The 18199-nt window shown below is 36.5% G+C and overlaps 1 protein-coding gene across 1 annotated transcript in view; it reads right to left on the bottom strand.

Annotated features, from left to right (window-relative positions):
• The window catches only part of CNTNAP2 (contactin associated protein 2), a 1879249-nt gene that overhangs the window by 1070873 nt on the left and 790177 nt on the right, over window positions 1–18199 (bottom strand). The window contains exon 4 of the mRNA XM_070265133.1: window positions 16472–16619. Within this exon, the coding sequence (XP_070121234.1) occupies window positions 16472–16619 (148 nt within the window). The remainder of the gene's footprint in view (window positions 1–16471; window positions 16620–18199) is intronic.

The following is an 18199-nucleotide window of genomic DNA, read 5'->3' as shown; positions in this document are numbered from 1 at the left end:
GCCCAATTGTATGCTATACCTGTGGTTGCATAATTATCCTTTAGTGTAAACTGTTGAGCAATTATTTATGTTTTACAAACTTTCTATATGTTTGATGGATAAAACAAAGATTCTTTCTTTCAAAAATATTTCAATAGTAGCTACTACATACAAGGCAGAATGTTTGGGCCCAACACCCACACACCGATTGAATTCTACTAGAAATGAAGATGTGCACGTTACTCTTGCTGTGATACAACAGAAGAGGATTGGACTAAGTACTAAAACAAGTCCAGTATAGTTCTGCCACTAGTTCCTCATGGGTTGGTCTCAGACAGAGCTATTTTATCTCTTTCAAGGAGGTTTTAGTTCCTCATCTGCAAACTTAGGGGCTGAACGAGATAATATCCAAGACGCCTGCCACCTCTAAATATTTTCTGTCTCCATGACTCCTGTTTCTGCCCTTCTTTAACATCAATCATTTCAGAGAACCTCTTCAGTAAGTCCTGGAAATTATGTTTTGATATGAAGGCAGCTCCTTCTAGAAAATGATTATGATTCTGTATGAGCATTAAAACCTCATTTTTGTTGCAAAATTAATGTGTAAAGCATGTTTTCTTATGAGGTTAAGAACAGATGCTGGATAATAAAATTTATCTCGAAGCTGAAAGTATAAAAAAATAAATAAACAGTTACTAAATAATCCAATGTGCTACCAAAAAGAACTAGGAAATGTGAACAACAGTGCCAATAATAATAACGGCTAATATTTATGAGTCAGCCATTGTGTTAAGCACTTTACATTTATTATCTCATTTAATCCCCATGACAAATCTATGGAGTAAGCATTATTACTCCCATTTTGAGGTGGCAGAAATGGGGATTTGGAAAGCTTAAGCAACCATCTCAAATCATCCATTAAATAAATGTGCCATTTAGTTTAGATAGAAACCCAAAGAGCCATCTCCTTTCCTTATATCATATTGCTTATCCAAAAGGATAATGTTACACTCCAAAATGTGGTGAACACAAACAATCCCTACACATACTCACTGCGCTCAAAACTAAAGAGGGAAATTGTGAAGCAAAGGTCTGCAGATGGATTCGGAACAAGTCGATGACACACGAAATCACCCATGGCTCTGCGCAATCTTACACATACATGAAAACACAAATCATTTAATTTGAAAATTGACATTTTATAGGTTAAAGTAGAAACAAGGTGTCATTTTGCTCAAGATATGCTTTTTACCCTTACTGACCTAAAGAATATGCTTTTTTATATTGTTTTCTCATCATAAATAGTATATTTATTCTTCAAATTACTAATCTAAGCATTCTATACAACATTCAGAGATAAATTTTGAAATATAAATCACAATAGTATAGAGATATTACACTTTCATATTTCATTTCACATATCAGTTAAATATAGATTTAAGGTACTTTTTAGGGTAATATTAGTTTTATACATATCATAAAAAGAAGTTTTTGAATTACTATATCATTAGCATCTGAACAGTAGGTAAACTAGTTTCTTCATCTCGCTTTATATTTTCCTTCAAATACACGAACTGGTTGTCCTTTAGGATAATGTTTTATAGGTGGACCATGCAACAGATTCCCAGTGGTTCAAGTGCCCAGGCATATCGGAAAAGCAACTGAGAGCCACTGAGTTTGGGAGAAGAGCGGGTGTGGTCAGGGGGCTGGTAAGTCTTAGGGCCAGTCTCTGGGAAAGATAAAGTGTGCACACAACGACACTGAATAAGACTCTGTAATGGAATGATGCTGAGATCAACTAAGATTAAATTCTCCCAAAGAACATCAAGTTGGGAGCTTGAAATTAAAATCATTGATAAACGGATGAGAACTTCCACACAATCTGAATTTGTACATTGGGACTCAAATCTTGTATACATTTAAAAATTATGTTGTGATTATAGTAATTTTTGAAAGATAGTAGTACAGTTCTAGGATATTAGTAGGGCATAAAGGTATGTAAAAGAAAACGGAAGCTATCCATGATACCATATATCAGACATAAATATGGTTAATATTTTGATTTGGGTGGGTTTTTTTTTTGTATTTTGTATTTAAATTTCTTTTTGTTTTTACCAATTGGTAAGAGATACTGCTTTGTATAAATAGTCTTATATTCTGCTTTTCTTCACCTAATACTATATCATGACGAGTTTTTATTATCATTAAAAATTCTTCAAGTTTTTTGTAATGGGTATACAACATAGTTTATTCAACCATTTTTTTATCACAACTTCCAAAAAACTATTTTTAGGAAAAATTTTATTTTAGCTGTCTTGTGCTCTAGTCAGACACAGAGAAATCCACGTTTTCCTTTCCCAGTTGTTCTTTTGGAAGCATTTGGGAATAGGCAATCAATAAGCAAACAAAGAAACAAATACCTAACCATTCTGGGGTTTACACTCATTGGTTGAATGAGTAAATAAAAATTTCCTTAGTCCTTAGTTTTCTATTGGTAAAATGGAGACAATAACAGTTCCTAAGTTGTAGTAGTATTAAGAGCATTACATAAGGCACTTAGCACAGTATCTGACACATTGTCAATGCTCAGTAAATGCTGGATACTCTGATTATATAAATAATGATAATAAATATTATTACTGTCCTCAGTGTGGATCTGTTATGCTCTGGTTTGGTACTGCCTTTAGGAAGTAATATGAAAGACCAGAAGTTAGACTGACAATGTTGGATATGCGGGTATGTTACTTTACTCCTTCAAACTTTGGTATTCCCATTTGCAAAGTGGGAATAACATCACTTATTTAGCAGGATTGTGAGAACATTATAGATATAAGCCAGAAACGGTAAAGTGCAGCCATTTCTCAGCTTCTAGATCCAATATTCCCTAGCAAATAGAGTTCTGATTCAAACTAGTGAGAATTAACCTAAACAAATGGTAGTTCAGTTAACAAAATCACCCTCTTTTTTCCTTCATTGAAAAGCAAGCATGGAAATAGTAATTTACTAATTTTGAAATGTGATCCCAGTATATCATGGGAAATAAGATCGCAGTCAAGAGCATTCCTATTCTTTACTTTCCCCCTAAAAGGGGGATCAAATTTCCTATATATATGTGTGTGTGTGTGTGTGTGTGTGTGTGTGTGTGTGTGTGTATAAATCAATTTCATGGTCAAGATTATTACAAACTAAGTGAATCATCTAAACCAGACTGAAGCTGCTTAGAGTTATCCAAATAGCTCTTTGATTTGGTCAGTTCAATTTAAAGCAATAAAACATCAGCCAAACCAATTTAATGGCATCGCCCACAAAAGAAATTGTTTGAACCTCTATAAGAGTATAATTCTATACTCTCTACATATTATGCCTCACTATGTACATCTCTGAATAAATACGATAAAGATGATACAGTGACTTTACCCTCAAAATCCAAAGAGCATTCACTTGTATCATATCATTCATTTCTCATCATGGTCCTGAGAGGTAGAGAGGAGGAAGAAGGCATAGTATTTTATGTGGACTGGAAAGATTTGACTTGGATTATGGAACATTCACCAGGTCATGCGGTGTTTTGTGGTGTTACATGATCAATGAGAGTGTTATTAAAAATGCAAAATCAAGCCCTCCTCCTTTCCTTAACTAGGAGGCATGCAGTCCTTTGAAAAGGAAACTAAGAAGCAGGACAAAGCTTCATTTCACTTATTTATTTCCTCTCTTTTAGAGAAAAATCAGCTTTCATACTATACATTAAAGTCAATGTTTCTCAAATCGGAACTGAGTATATGGAAACAATATGAATTCGCAGATTATTAGTAAAGCACATTCTATAATATTTCTATTGTTTTTAACTGTCTATTGGCAAACACACAATACAAAGGAACAACCATACAAATAATACTCAGCCTAAGGTATGTGGAGGATCCAGCCAATCTTATCTTGATCCCAAACTTAAACTCACATTAAAGAAAATGTAAAATTAGCCAAAGAAGAATATAGATTCAAATTGATCCTAGTTGAAAAGGTGATATAACTAATGGCAAAAGAATGATGAGTTGGCAATTAATCAAAATAAAACCGCCTATATTTAAAAAATTTAGAAGAAATTTTGCATGATTCTCCAAAAATAGCACTGAAAAAATATATGAGAATTCAGGGAGTCCTTTTTCTTTGCAATATTTATGGTGATAAGGTGATCTGGTGGTGTTTCCATCTACAGTACATCTGCAGAAGATCTCCGTCTGTGGACGCATTTTAATACCATGACTATCGCTTTTACCAATATAAAGTCTATGGAAATCTCAGCAGGCACAGTATAACCCCCACACAGCAAGCACTGCCATATAGATTAAATGAAAACTGAATTGATTCTTACTAAGTGTCTGTTTACTTTATTTCATAGTTCTTAACAATCTAACAAACCAATTACTAGGTGACAAGCACCATCTACACGTGGTTATCACCAGGGGGCAATTTTGCAACCCTGGAGACATTTCTTAATGCCTGGAGTCAATTTTGGTTGTCATAACTGCAGCAGGCACGACGTACGACTAGCATCTAACGGGTAGAGGTCAGCGGTGCTGCCGAAAATTCTGCAAAGAGCAAGACAACCTCTTCCTCCCCAACTCCCAACAATGAATTATCTGGTCCAAAAAATCAACATTTACATTTCAACGTAAGTTTAAGAAGCCACTCGCCCATTCTCTAGATTCATTTTGTATGATACACAAATATGGCTGATATAGCAAGTTTAAAATAGTGCAAACCACTAAATAAACAACTGGTAAATAGTCAGTTGAGGGCAGAGAAGAAAGAATGTTACATGAGATTTTGCATGTTGTTGATCTGACTAAGGCTAGTAATTCATACAATGCATGTGGTGATACTAGGATCAGATGGTTAAATCAGATTTATACAAATAAAGGTCTTACCTAGAAGCTAATTTTGCCAATAATTTCAGGAAACAAGCAATCAAGAGACTATGGTATAAGGCTCAATTTTATGTATGCCTCGAAATCTGAGAAAAACCAGGAGGGTCTCAAGTGGCCCACCCCCAAGATCCCCTCAAAACAAACTCCTGTGGGATAAGGACCCCCAGCCAAAAGTCCCGCCCTATCTCAGGGACCTGGCATAGTTCCTGCTTATTCCTGATCATTCAGGTCATGAAATTTCTCCACTCAACTCCTCAATATTCACCTAGCTTATGAGTTATTTTCTCAGGAGTCACGATCATAAATCCAGAGAAGATAAGTGTGTTTCCCATAAGCAAACTAAAACAGGGATATCTTGCTCAAAACATCCCATAGATAAGGACTTTGCTCCTAAAAAAGACAATTATTTGGGGTTCTTGGTATTACAGTTTTCAGAGAACTTACAAAGAGATTGGTCCCGGTCACCTGCCTTCCTTCTTCCCTAAGATCATTCTCTCAGTAAATGGGAATGCGATGGAACACTGGACAGCCTCTTTAACTCAGCGTGAAAGGCTGAAAAGACTAATGTGACACTGTTTGGAGCATGAGAAAATATTACATATATATTCCATTTAGGATAGGAGTATAAAAAACATTGTGATAATTCTTTTCAAGTCTAGGTATGAAGGATCTGATCCTAGCCTAATAGGAATAAAATTACTAAATGTTTTAAAATGACTGATTTCTAATTTTTAAGTGATATATCCAAGTAATTTGGGTTGCTGGAAATTTTAAAAGTCAGCATACTAATGATTATTTTATTATTTTGTTACTTTTAATTCACAAGGGTGATAACCGCCATCTTAAATATTTGCTCTTCTCTCTCTAGCTAAGCTAATTTAAATAGGTGATAATTAAGACTAACAACTCAAGAATAAAAGCTAATAAAAGCTAATAAAAGAATCTCTTAGTATATCAGTGTTTTAAATTTTACTTCTTACCTTCCATTAAAGAGAGATTATAAGTGAAATGTTGATGGACTGTATAACCGTAACTTTCACTTTAATACTCTTTGCAATCACCTAACATATATAAAGATTAACATGCACGTAAAAAGTTAAACTATCTCAGGAGCTGAGATTCCTTGAGGAAATGCACTGACTGAGGCTGGTCAACTTTCTGCACCAAAAATGCAAAGAAAGCTTAAGTTGTGTTATTTGCAAGCTGTCCTTAAATGAGTGTATTACGAAGTTCAGTCCTTTAAATTTTCCTATTGGGCTTGTGGGATGTGCTATACTGTTGAGATATTTTTCTAGCTCAATATCTCCTTCTATATGTTCTTCGACTTCTGATGAAAGTAAAAGAAAAATGTTCGAGAGCAGGACTGCATTTGAACATCAAGAAGACAAAAGTCATGATTACAGAAAAACTACAGAACAACTTTAATGCAGACCATGAAGACAATGAAATTGTTAAAGATCTTGTTTACTTGCTTCAGCCATCACTTTAAATGGAGACTGCGGGCAAGAAATCAAGGGAAGATGGAGACTTGGAAGACAGCAGTGAAAGAACTAGGAAAGATCATCAAATGTAAGGAGGATTCATGAAAGCCTAAGGCCAAGACTATAGACACCCTCATATTCTTGATTATTACATACAGGTGCGAAAGCTGGACTGTGAAGGAGGCTGATAGGAAAAAGAACCCTGATTCATTGGAAATATGACGTGGGAGGAGAGCTCTGTGGATACCCCGGACTGCCAGAAAGACCAACAAGCGGGTCCTAGAGCAAATTAAGCCTGAGTCATCGCTGTAGGTAAAAATGAGAAAACTGAGGCTGTCCTAATGTGGGCACATCAGGAGAAGGCAGGATTCCTTGGAAATGACAATAATGTTGGGAAAAGTAGAAGCCAGCAGGAAGAGGAAAACCAAGTATGAGATGGACTGACTCCATACAAAAAGCCATAGGCATGAGTCTACAGAAGCTGAGTAGGGCTGTTGAGGGTAGGACATTGTGAACATCACTCATTCACAGGGTCACCAGGAGTCAAAGTCAACGCAACAGTACATAACAATAAACATGTTCTTAAAGTAAAAATTGTGGGCCGATTTTTATAATCATTAGAATCTACAAAATAATATTTTCTGTAGGCCATCAGTATAATTATAAAAAGTCCTTGTGTATGGAGTGGAAGAAAAGAATTAAGTAGAGGAGAGAGGTATGGAACGTCAGAGAGGGAGCAATGCTCTTAATTGTTATGCAAAATTTCTAGGTCTGCAATTAACTCACTCATCCAAGTCACATAGGCCGGTGGATTTCGGTTTCCTGATTAGTAAAACAAGGGATTGGGCTGGGAAGTCTCTTGGGAACTTTTTAGTTTTAAAGTTCTTATAGAATATACATATGGCTCTTTGTATTAAGCAAAATACTTTATTTGTAATCTGTGCTGAGCATGGTTATTTTTCATTATTTTATTTTCTTCAACCAATTGTCATAACATATGTATCCTTTGTTTTAATATGTTTATTTTTCTTAGAAAATTATTCCAAGAAAAGAATTTTGGACTAATATTTACAATACAAAATATATTCTCTCTTATTCCACAACAGAAGTATACTGTTATTCCTAAATCAGAACTGCAAACATGGATATGATTGCGTTATTCTGCAGCCATAATTTTAGTTCGCTTTAAATCAACATTGTTGATTTTATATGTGAACTTAACTTTGAAAATTCTTGAGAGTAAATTTAAATTTTGATTTTTTAGTAAGCAATGCAATGTAAATCTAACTCTAAATCATTAACTTGCTAAATATTCCTCCAAAACATGATCTAGCTGCCATTTGTGACTGTCTTGTATCTGAGTAGAAAGTTACATTTGCCATTTTTTCTCATTGAACAGACTCAACAGTAACCATCTTCAAAGTAAAAGAATTACACCCAATAAATTTAATTAAATGCTGATAGCATGTATCTCTGTAGACGTGAAAAATGAGAATGCAATTCTTTGTTTTTTACACTGTACATTCCCTTTCAATGCAAATGTCACCCTCAAATGTCAATCCAGGAATGAGACCCACTGAGTATATACACTATATAAAATGATAATGCCTTATTATCTTTTAATATCTACACCTTTACATTTACATTGTTAAGGAAAGACCATGACACAAACTATCCAGTATATTTTCCACCATTTCAAAAATATCAGACAGCTGCAAGAATGATAAGTTGCCGCGTTATCACCACCAACGTGAGCCACAATTAGACACAGAGAAATAGTCTATCACGAAGTTTTCCAATTCCACTTTGAAATATCAACTACTTTTTAAATAAGTGAAGAATACTGCATGAACTTGAATCTAAGTGTCATTTCTCTTAATGGCAAGAACATTTCTGATTATAATATATCCAATTTATTTTTTTGTATCTAATTGTGTACAATTTAAGAACACAGCACGTCCTGCATACGTAATACACTAGCATGACAGTTTTAATTATCTCTTTACCATGTGTAACTTGGCTTGGATAGCTATTAAATCTATCTTTTATATTGATTTACTTTTATTTTCACATTAATCTGGATATAGAGTTCAAATTAATTAGTAGGAGTGTGATACTTTTTCCTCTGATGATAAGCAATTTATATATTTAATCCATGAAGCAGCCTCATAAATTGTGGTTTAAAGTAATCTTAAATAGAAATAACACAAGTTCTAGAAACATTTGAATTAGAAAAAGAAATACTGAGTTATTTGCTTTATATGCCTCTGTTGGAATATCTATTAATATATTCAGTTTAGCAATTATTTCAACATTCTCTAGGCCCCCAGGGCACCATTGGATATGATGCAACTGAATCATGCCGTGTACCACCAATGAAAGAATCAAGACTGCATCAAATAGTCAATCAATTTTCATTGAGGGAATAAATTAGGTCTGTATCATTCTCATCTGACATTAGTTCAGTCCAGCAAACATTAATTGTGCACAGGGAGTCTGCTAATTAATTGAATACCAATGATGAGTAAGGTGACTTTGAATGCCCTCTCCCCCGAATATCTTACAGTCTGCCATAGATTGGATGTTTTGATAAATATTCCATTGGAAATATTCACATAGTGTAATGGGAACAAAAGAATAAAAAGATGTGCTTCATTCTGGAAATTCAGAGAAGTTTTCTCATCAAAAATTGCTTCTCAACTGAATCTTGGAAAATGAGACAGATTGGTTAGATAAAGAACGATGGAGAGGGCATGGCAGTCGCAGAGGACGTCTTGGATGAATGCTTGTTAAAGCGGGTCATGTATTGGGAAACAGGAATAGTTTGTTTCAGTGGAGTAGAAAGCATGACATGGAAATGATAGGATGTTAGACTGCAGAAGTAATAGGGAGGGTCCTACATTTCAAGCTAACATCTTGGACGTTATAGGCATCACAGCATTATTAAAGTGTTTGAAGCACAGATGTGATATGGCCAGATTTGCATTTTAGATTTAAAATTGGCAAAATTTGGGGCCAGTGGTTAAGTTCAGAGCACTCTGCTTCCACAGCCTGGGTTCAGTTCCCCAGGCACGGACCTACACCACTCACTGGCCATGCTGTGATGGTGACCCACACACAAAAAGTAGAGGAAGATTGGCACAGTTATTAGCTTGGGGCAAATCGTCCTCAGCAAAAAATAAAATTAAATTAAATTAGCAAAATTCTTTGCAAACAGAATTCAACAAATGCTAATGGATTGATGAATCTGAGTCACAATATATCGATTCCCAATCAAACAATAAATAACTCTTTTACCTCACGTGTGTGTGTATGTGTGTGACGAACACAAAATACAAGTATCTGGGACTCTTTTATATTATGTAAATTAAACATCTAATTTAAATAGGAAAACACGGGTTGACTTCCAGAACTGTTTCTGATTTCTCTGCTCAGCTAAACTGATCTAAACAGAAATTCTTACTAATTTTAATGAATATATATTGTACTGGGTTGAATGATGTTCTCCAAACATTCACATCCACTCAGAAACTCAAAATGTGGCCTTATTAGGAAATAGGGTCTTTGCAGATGTAATTAATTACTTTCAGCTGAGGTCATACTGGATTAGGGTGCATCCTAAGTCCAGGGACTGGTGTCCTTCTAAGGACATGTGAAGATTCAGAGACACACACACACAGAGGGGAGAAGGCCATGTGAAGGCAGGGGTAGACATCGGAATGATGCAACCACAAGTCCAGGAATAGCAAGGATTGCCAGAAACCACCAGAAGCTCAGGCAGGGGCGTGAAACAGTTTCCCCCTCTGAGCCTCCAGAAGGAACCAACCCTGCTAACACCTTGGTTTCAGACTTCTGCCCTCCAGAACTGAGAGAATAAATTTTTGTTGTCTTAAGCATCACAGTTTGTGGTCATTTGTTAAGACAGCTCCAGGATGCTAATACATATACATGGCAGTATCTCTTGCCTAGGCAGCAAGAGAGCTATGGGACTTAGTCTGTGGCCCCTATAAGAGGATATTCTTGGAGGCTGGCCCAGTGGCATAGTGGTTAAGTTCGCGTGCTCTGTTTGGCAGCACTAGCTTCGCAAGTTTGGATCCCGGGCCTGGACCTATATACCACGTGTCAAGGCATGCTGTGATGGCATCCCACATACAAAATAGAGGAAGACTGCAACAAATGTTAGCTCAGGGCCAATCTTCCTCACAAACACACAAAAGAGGCTATTCTCATCAGCACAGCATGAAAAGAACGAAACATTGTCCTCCCTCTATTAGTATTTGGCTTCTCCTGATATGCTTTTTTTTCCCCCAGCCTGGCACTTATTTTCCACCATGATTTGCATTGGGTGACATATCCAGACTTTATTAATTATTCATCCAAATTGAAGGCACGTGTGAAAATTACTTTAGTTGCATGTATCCTGGTTTCCCAAGATGCTTACCTTACCCTTATTAAGACTCTGGTTAAAAGATAATTCAGTATTTGTCATAAAATATGCTCACTACTTTAATCAATACACTGTGTTGGGCTTTTGTGAAATAAATGTGCGAGTATTGCAGCCATCAATGATTTTTAAAAATTATTAGACTGAGACTTCTCCCTTCTGCTTCATGCAGTCCCTTTGGTACAGAGTTAAGAAGATTAGCATCGCTGTTTGGGGAGACGGCTTACTGAGGCAAAAGACATGGGCCATAGCACTAAATTTTAAAAATAACAGCATGCGCTTGTTCCAGCTAAACTTGAGGGAAAACCAAATGTAGAGGGAGCTGAATAATTTTAAATGAGTTTAAATTCACTGGAATTGGAATTCATATTATCGTGAAGACAAGTCCGGAAACAAAAACAGGGGAAGCCCTAAGGCTCCAGAGCAGCAGCTTGGAACTAAACTTCTCCGCCTGGAACAGACTGATCTTCCTGCTTTCAACCTTGAGAAGTACCTAATTTCTCAGATGACAAAGCAATCCTGGAAAAACTGCATCGAGGAAAGATCACAAACACGAGGGGAACGGCAGTCGGCCTGCACGCCGATAGAGGCAGTGCTCTTCCTGGAATTTCTCCCTCTCTAGTCCTTCCGGCAAATTCTGAAGAAAAAGGAGCACCTACAAGCCCATGCCCTAACCTGCAGGTTTAAGACAGATCTCAGATAAAGCCTCTAAGGGGTTTCTAGAAAGATGAGAGAATGCATTTCTCTCTCCCAGGAGCGATGCAAGCCCAGTTTCTCTTTGCTGGACCCTGGACTGCACAGTATTGCTTGTCCTCAGAGGGCAAAATGGGAGAGGGTATCTGATCCCCATTTCCCTACTCAAGGATTCATGATTCCCTTTCTCCTGGAAAAATCAAACAAAGGCCTTGAGGCAATAGTCCATTAAGTTTAAGAAAAATAGAGGGCCATCTTCTAAGGGCGCACGCCAGCCTGAATTCCAGTAGAGGAAACTTTAAATCAAAGGAACGTTGAGAAAGCTGTCCGTAACAAATGTTTTTAATATGTTTTCTCCCCTAAAACATGTATATTTTTCTCAGAAAGAGATAAATATAATTTGCATTCTTCAAAAATAGACAAATGAGAGCTAATCTGGACATTGGTTAGAAAAATGGCCTGGTGAGGGATCTGGTTAGGTGCTAAATGACTAGTCATCAAATTTTCAACAGTAAAGACACCTTCCAGGATGATTAAATTGTTGTTTTCCAAACTGAAAAAAAAAAAAAAAATTAGAGACTACCATTTTAAAAATTAATGTCATAGATTGTTTAAATTATAAAAGGACATGGGAGAAAAATAAGCAGCAGCAGATGCTTCGGTTCTTCCAAGCGGCACCATCCAAGACGGCAGCCAGCAGTCGCACTATTTCAATTCAAATTCAAATAAATTAAAATTCAATTCAGTTAACAATTTAGTTCTTCAGCTTAGTGTCTTAGCTACACTGCAAGTGCTCAATAGCCACCTGTGGCCAGTGGCTAGAGCAGGTCTAGAACGTTTATATCTTTGTATAAAGTTCTCTTGGAGTGGCTGGAAACAACAGAGATCTATTCTCTCACAGTTTAGGCAGCCGGAAGTCCTAAACCAGTCTCACAGCGCTGAAATCAACGTGTCGGTAGGACCCTACTTCTTCCAGAGGCTTCAGGGGAGAATCTGTCCCTTTTCTTTCTAGCTTCTGGTGGCTGCCAACATTCCTTGGCTTATAGCCATATCACTCCAATATCTGCCTTTGCACTCACACTGCCTCCATCTTCTCTGTGGAATCTTCCTCTGCCCACCTCTTATAAAGATGCACGTGATGGCACGCAGAGCCCACCTGGATAATGCAAGCTATTCCCCCATGTCAAGAACATTAAATTAATCACATCTGCAAACACTTTGCCTTATAAAGCAACATTTACAGGTTCCAGGAATTAGGACCTGATGGCTCTTAGGGCAATTATTCAATTTGCTACAACCTACTACAACGCTATTTTACAATTTCTGTTTTACTTTATGTTGCCAATTTATCACTACTCCACTGGCATGTATGGTTTAAATGTTACAGTTTCTCAAAGCAGATGATTTCCTCCCCGAGGGGCTTAGACACTAGAAATCCAGCTTCCTGTTTGGTTTCAGGCATTTTTCCTTCCTGTTTTGTGACTGCCAAAGCTCAGGCTTGATGGAAGAGCCTATGACAGCACCAATTCACAGCTTTACAAATCTACTTGCAATGATTACAGAGTTTGGTGTCATACTCTGAGCCACACTGAGTCAGAGGACTATGTGCCTTTTGGAAAGTGGCTTTAGTCCTAAATTTACTGTCTCTTCTGAAGTAACTTCACCGACAGTGTTGGGTTTCAAATAATTATTTTTAAAGAAAGCCATCTCAAAAATAAGATAACTGTCTGGATATTGTAATGAGAATGAAAAAAAAAAGAGAATTGACTGTAAAAGTTACTAAACAATAGAAAAATAGATAAATAAAAGACAACCCCATAGAAATATGGGCAAGATTCTTGAACAAACCCTTCAAAAAGGAGGCTATATAAATACTAAGTGTAACCTCTTTAAAAATCAGGAAAATAATCATTAAAACTTAAATGAGATATAACGAACCTCCACCAGAATGGCTAAAGCTTTAAAAATAACACTAAATGTCCAAATTTGTGGAGCAACGGGAAGCCTAGTACATTGCTTGGGAGAGTCTACAGTGATACAATCACTTTAGGGAAATTTTTGTCATTACTGACAAAAGTTGAGCATACATATATGCGAACTTGGTATTACTCCTTCCTAGGTCTATACGCATAAGAAATGTTCATAGTAATTCTATTGAAATGGCCAAAAACTGGAAACAACTAAAATGTTCATCAACATGAAACTAATAAAGAATTGTAGAGTATTCATATGATAGAAGAATACTACTAGTGAAAATGAACAAATACCTCAAATGACAACATGGGTAATTCTTACAAATATTACTTTGAACAAAAGAAGTAAGATGGAAAGTAATACATATTTTGTGATTCCATTTGTATGAAAAAAAAGAAAGAATAATCTATGGGGATAAAAATCAGGTGAATTTCTAACTTTAAGAAGTAGTAATAGCTGGGAAGGGGCCCAGTGGGTGCTTCTGAGGTGTCAATATGATTCTTTGTTGACCTGGTGGTGGTCACAGGGGTGTTCCTTTTGTTGAATTAAGGACTAGAAAACGGAAGAGCGGTGTGGGCTCTGGTCTTGTACCAGATGGAGGTTTCCCTTTCAGCTCTATCATTTGGGCTGTGTGCCTCTGGGCAAATTTTAACTTTCACTGTTTTTATGATAATCTGTACTACCGGATTAATTGTCCCACTTTGTCCCTCGGGCTGTTTTTATCTTATTCATTGTGGTATTACTAACATTTAGCATACTTCATGATCCATAAAAGGTGCTCAACAAATAATTGTTAATAAAAGAAATTGCATCATGGTTTCCATGAAGAATATTACATGTTTTTCATTTATGGAAAGCTGAACATGCCCCTTAGAAAATTTGTCAAGCTGACAAAAATACCACATTGTGTTTTGGCCTTCCTGTCACGATGCTGACAACTGGAATATGTGTGAACACAGGGTTCTGTGTCCGGGAAGACCCAGAACACATAGTAGAAAGGACCTGAATTTAGATTAGAGCTCATTTTAAACTTCTCTTGAAGAGTTAACATTTTCTCTTGAAGATCTAATTCTCCAGAAGAACTAAACCTCTCTCTCTATTCATTATATTTGCTATAAAAAAAGTGATGACCAATAAAATAAACTCCTGTAGAATTTTTTTCCTGCAGAAGATTCTTCCTGAGCTAACATCTGTGCCAATCTTCCTCTTTTTTTTTTTTAGTATGTGGGCAGCCAGCACAGCATAGCTGCTGACAGAGGGGTGCAGGTCCAAACACAGGAACCAAGCCCGGGCCACCCACTGGGAGTATGCTGAACTTAACCACTAGGCCACCAGGGCTGGCCCTATAGAATTTTTTTTTTTTTTTGAGGAAGATTAGCCCTGAGCTAACTACTGCCAATCCTCCTCTTTTTGCTGAGGAAGACTGGCTCTGAGCTAACATCCATGTCCATCTTCCTCTACTCTATATGTGGGATGCCTACCACAGCATGGCATGCCAAAGAGTGCCCGGGATCTGAACTGGCGAACCCCAGGTGCCCAAGAAGCAGAACATGCGCGCACTTAACCACTGCGCCACTGGGCCGGGCCCCCTATAGAATTTTTAAAATGAACTCCATGGCACCTTTGTAGTAACCAGCTCAGTTTTCACTTAACAATGTTGCCCATGAATTAATAAAATATGATTTTGTCATTATAACTACTATTTTCACCAATCTCTGCAACTAAATTCAAACAGAGGTGAAAGCTTTATGTATTTCTTATTATAAACTACCAAAAGTCTGATTAATTTTAAAAAGCTTGTCAATAGGGCATTTGCCATTTCCTGGTTATAGCGAGCTTTTATTTTCATGGGTCTCTAGGAAGGGGTGGGGGAGTCTAACAGGAGACTGCTTGTGTGAAGCTAAGATCCCAGTTCCCTGCCCTCTCCATAGCCAGCATCCCTCCGCCCCCAGCCAATGGGAGGAGCAGGAAGAAAAATTTCCTGGGAGGAGGGGAACATATTTTACCAGAGAATTCACATTCTAACACAGGCTTTCACAAATAACATGTTTGCAGATTGAATCTATACTACCTAGGGGCCTCAAAAAACCTCAAGCAAACTATAAAGTAATTCTGGGTTGGTACTGCCTTCATAGAAGCAACTAAGCAAGGATAAATCTTTTCTGGAAGAATCCATCATGACCCTTGGTCTGAAAGAAGTTCCATAGATAAAGTTTGAAGAAACTGAGATCATAGTCAATAGGATGAATAAGCATAAGGATAAGGCTGAGAAGGACAAGCAGATAAGAAGGCTAAGAAGAAGGAAGAAGGGGGAAAAGGAGGAGGAGGAGGAAGGGGAGAAAACAGGCATCACTAGCAAAGATGAACAGAAACGAGAGAGAGCAAACTACAATGCCCCAAATTCACATACTGGAATTATCAGACATACACATATGCACACATATATAATGCATGTAAGAAACACGAAAGGGGAGTTACAAACATGATTAAAGGAAAATAAACTTTTTAGGTCACCAAGTAGATTTTAAACGGTGCAAATAAAACTTATAGGCAAGTAAAAGATAATTGACATCAAAATTCAGTGGTGGGCTTTAAAATAGTAAAAGGTGTAACCGAAAAGAACTGGAAGGATGTTCTTAAGAAGGTACCCAAAATCCATCACAAAGAGTCAAAAATATGGATAATAGTACAGGTTTCTACTTCTTAAATATTTCATAAAACTTCAGGTAATTTAATTAATATGCATCGTTGTTTTAGTCTATGGAACAAAATTTACTTCCCAAATCCTTTACTTAAGGTATTCTCATATTTATGTTTCTGTAAAAATACATTTACAACATACAAACAACCTTATATGTAATTTATATATAAAAACAGAAGGCAGTTTACTATCAGAGAAAGCAATAGTAATTAAAAATTACAAATTAAATGAAGATCACAAAATCCACCACAAATTTTAACAGTATGATACTCACAGTAAGAACATCCATAGACTTCAATTCTGAGCCCGATGCGGCCTTCTCCGTTCCAGTCCAGAGGCACCATGCGCACGTAGCGGGCAACAACTGGATGCTGTAAGTCATGCCGAACCACGCTGTCAGAGTTGACGTTCCCAGGAAATGCCTGGGAAAAGAAATGGGATCAAAACATGAGGAAAACAAAATGCTTTAGAAACAACCATGTTCTCTATGTGCTAAAATAAATTCAAATTTTCTTATCCAGTGGTGGGATTTTATATTCTCTACGCCATAAACAATTTGTAAAAAAGCTGCTATATGTCCTTTATTTGAAAACAGGGCCAGTTTTAAACGAGGACTAGGCCAAACTTTCCATGGCCCTTCACTATGGAAATATACTCCTCTGTTAAAAGGATGAAATGTTATAATGGCACCCACTATAGTATCCTGTAAACATTTAAATTATGAATTCTAGTATCCTGCATTTAAATTACACAATAAACAATTTTTATAGAATCAATCATATTTCTTGCTTTTTAAAAAATCTTCTTTACGTTATCTGCCCATGCCACCATTAGAAATCTGAAAACTTTTTCAACATCAGTTAGGTAAAGAGAATAATTGAGTATGTTGCGTAGAGACCCGCGTCTTCTACCTTTCACTGGCATGAATGCATTTAAAGAATTTACAAGTGGATCAGAAACATGTTCATTCCATTTTTCTCATTTATAGAAGATTCTGTCGTAAGAGTGATTTCCCACAAATCTTATTTGATATTGAAAGTTCACATTGTCTATATTTTTTCAGCAGAGAACAAATGGATTTTCTTTGGCCATGGCTATCATTCACTCAGCAAACATTTATGAAACATCTATCGCATAATAAGTGTAGAGCAGGAAGATACAGGGGACACCAGGATGTGAGAGCCATAGACACTGCACTCAGAAGAATTACAACCTAATAACAGGGAAAATGTCAGTATAAAATTATAATTCAAGGAAGATTTAAAGCAAGAGACCATCATATTTTAGAAGACATAAATCAAATAAATGGGAAATATATGCGTGTGCTATTTTAAACATCAGCTCTTTTAATTCTATATCCACATTCTAGCTGGTCCCATATTTGACAACTTGAGTTTTTGTAAAGCTATATTTCATGAGATCCTCTATTTGTTTAAATGATCTCTTAAACATTGAAATAAAAAATTTAAAAAGAACATTGCACTTTTCAATCACAAAAAGATACAACGTAAGCACTATATTGCATTGCTAATCTGTTGTATTCTTGACCTGAGGTTTTGAATTTGCTTCTACAGAAAATCAGGAGTTTTATCTTTTTAAAAACTTATTTATAACAATGTTAAAATGATATAAAATTGATAAGCAAATAAAGAGATCTTTTTAATAGAAAGTATATAGCAGCTTTGAAATGGAAAGCTCTGGTTTAATTTCACACAAGCGTCAAGGCAGTAAATTTGTGGTTTAAGGTTGGTTACCCAATCTTCATTCTCCAGTCATACTCCTGGCTTCCAAAATGCAAACATGTAATGTGATACTTCACACTATAGGGAGCGTGTTGAAATATTTCCTCAGGATTTAAACTATTTTATGCAACATTTAGATGGCCCCAACAATCTGCATAATGGGTAATGTTTAGTCTGTAACATGTACAATTATATGCTTTGAAAATTGGAATGCTTTTCAGTGATGATTCCCATTGTGTCCTCCTTGGTTTTCCTCAAGC

This window comes from Equus caballus, chromosome 4 (assembly GCF_041296265.1).
Source record: "Equus caballus isolate H_3958 breed thoroughbred chromosome 4, TB-T2T, whole genome shotgun sequence".
Taxonomy (NCBI): Eukaryota; Metazoa; Chordata; class Mammalia; order Perissodactyla; family Equidae; genus Equus; species Equus caballus.
The sequence above is the reverse complement of the archived record's forward strand: the minus strand, read 5'-3'. Positions and strand labels throughout refer to the sequence as shown.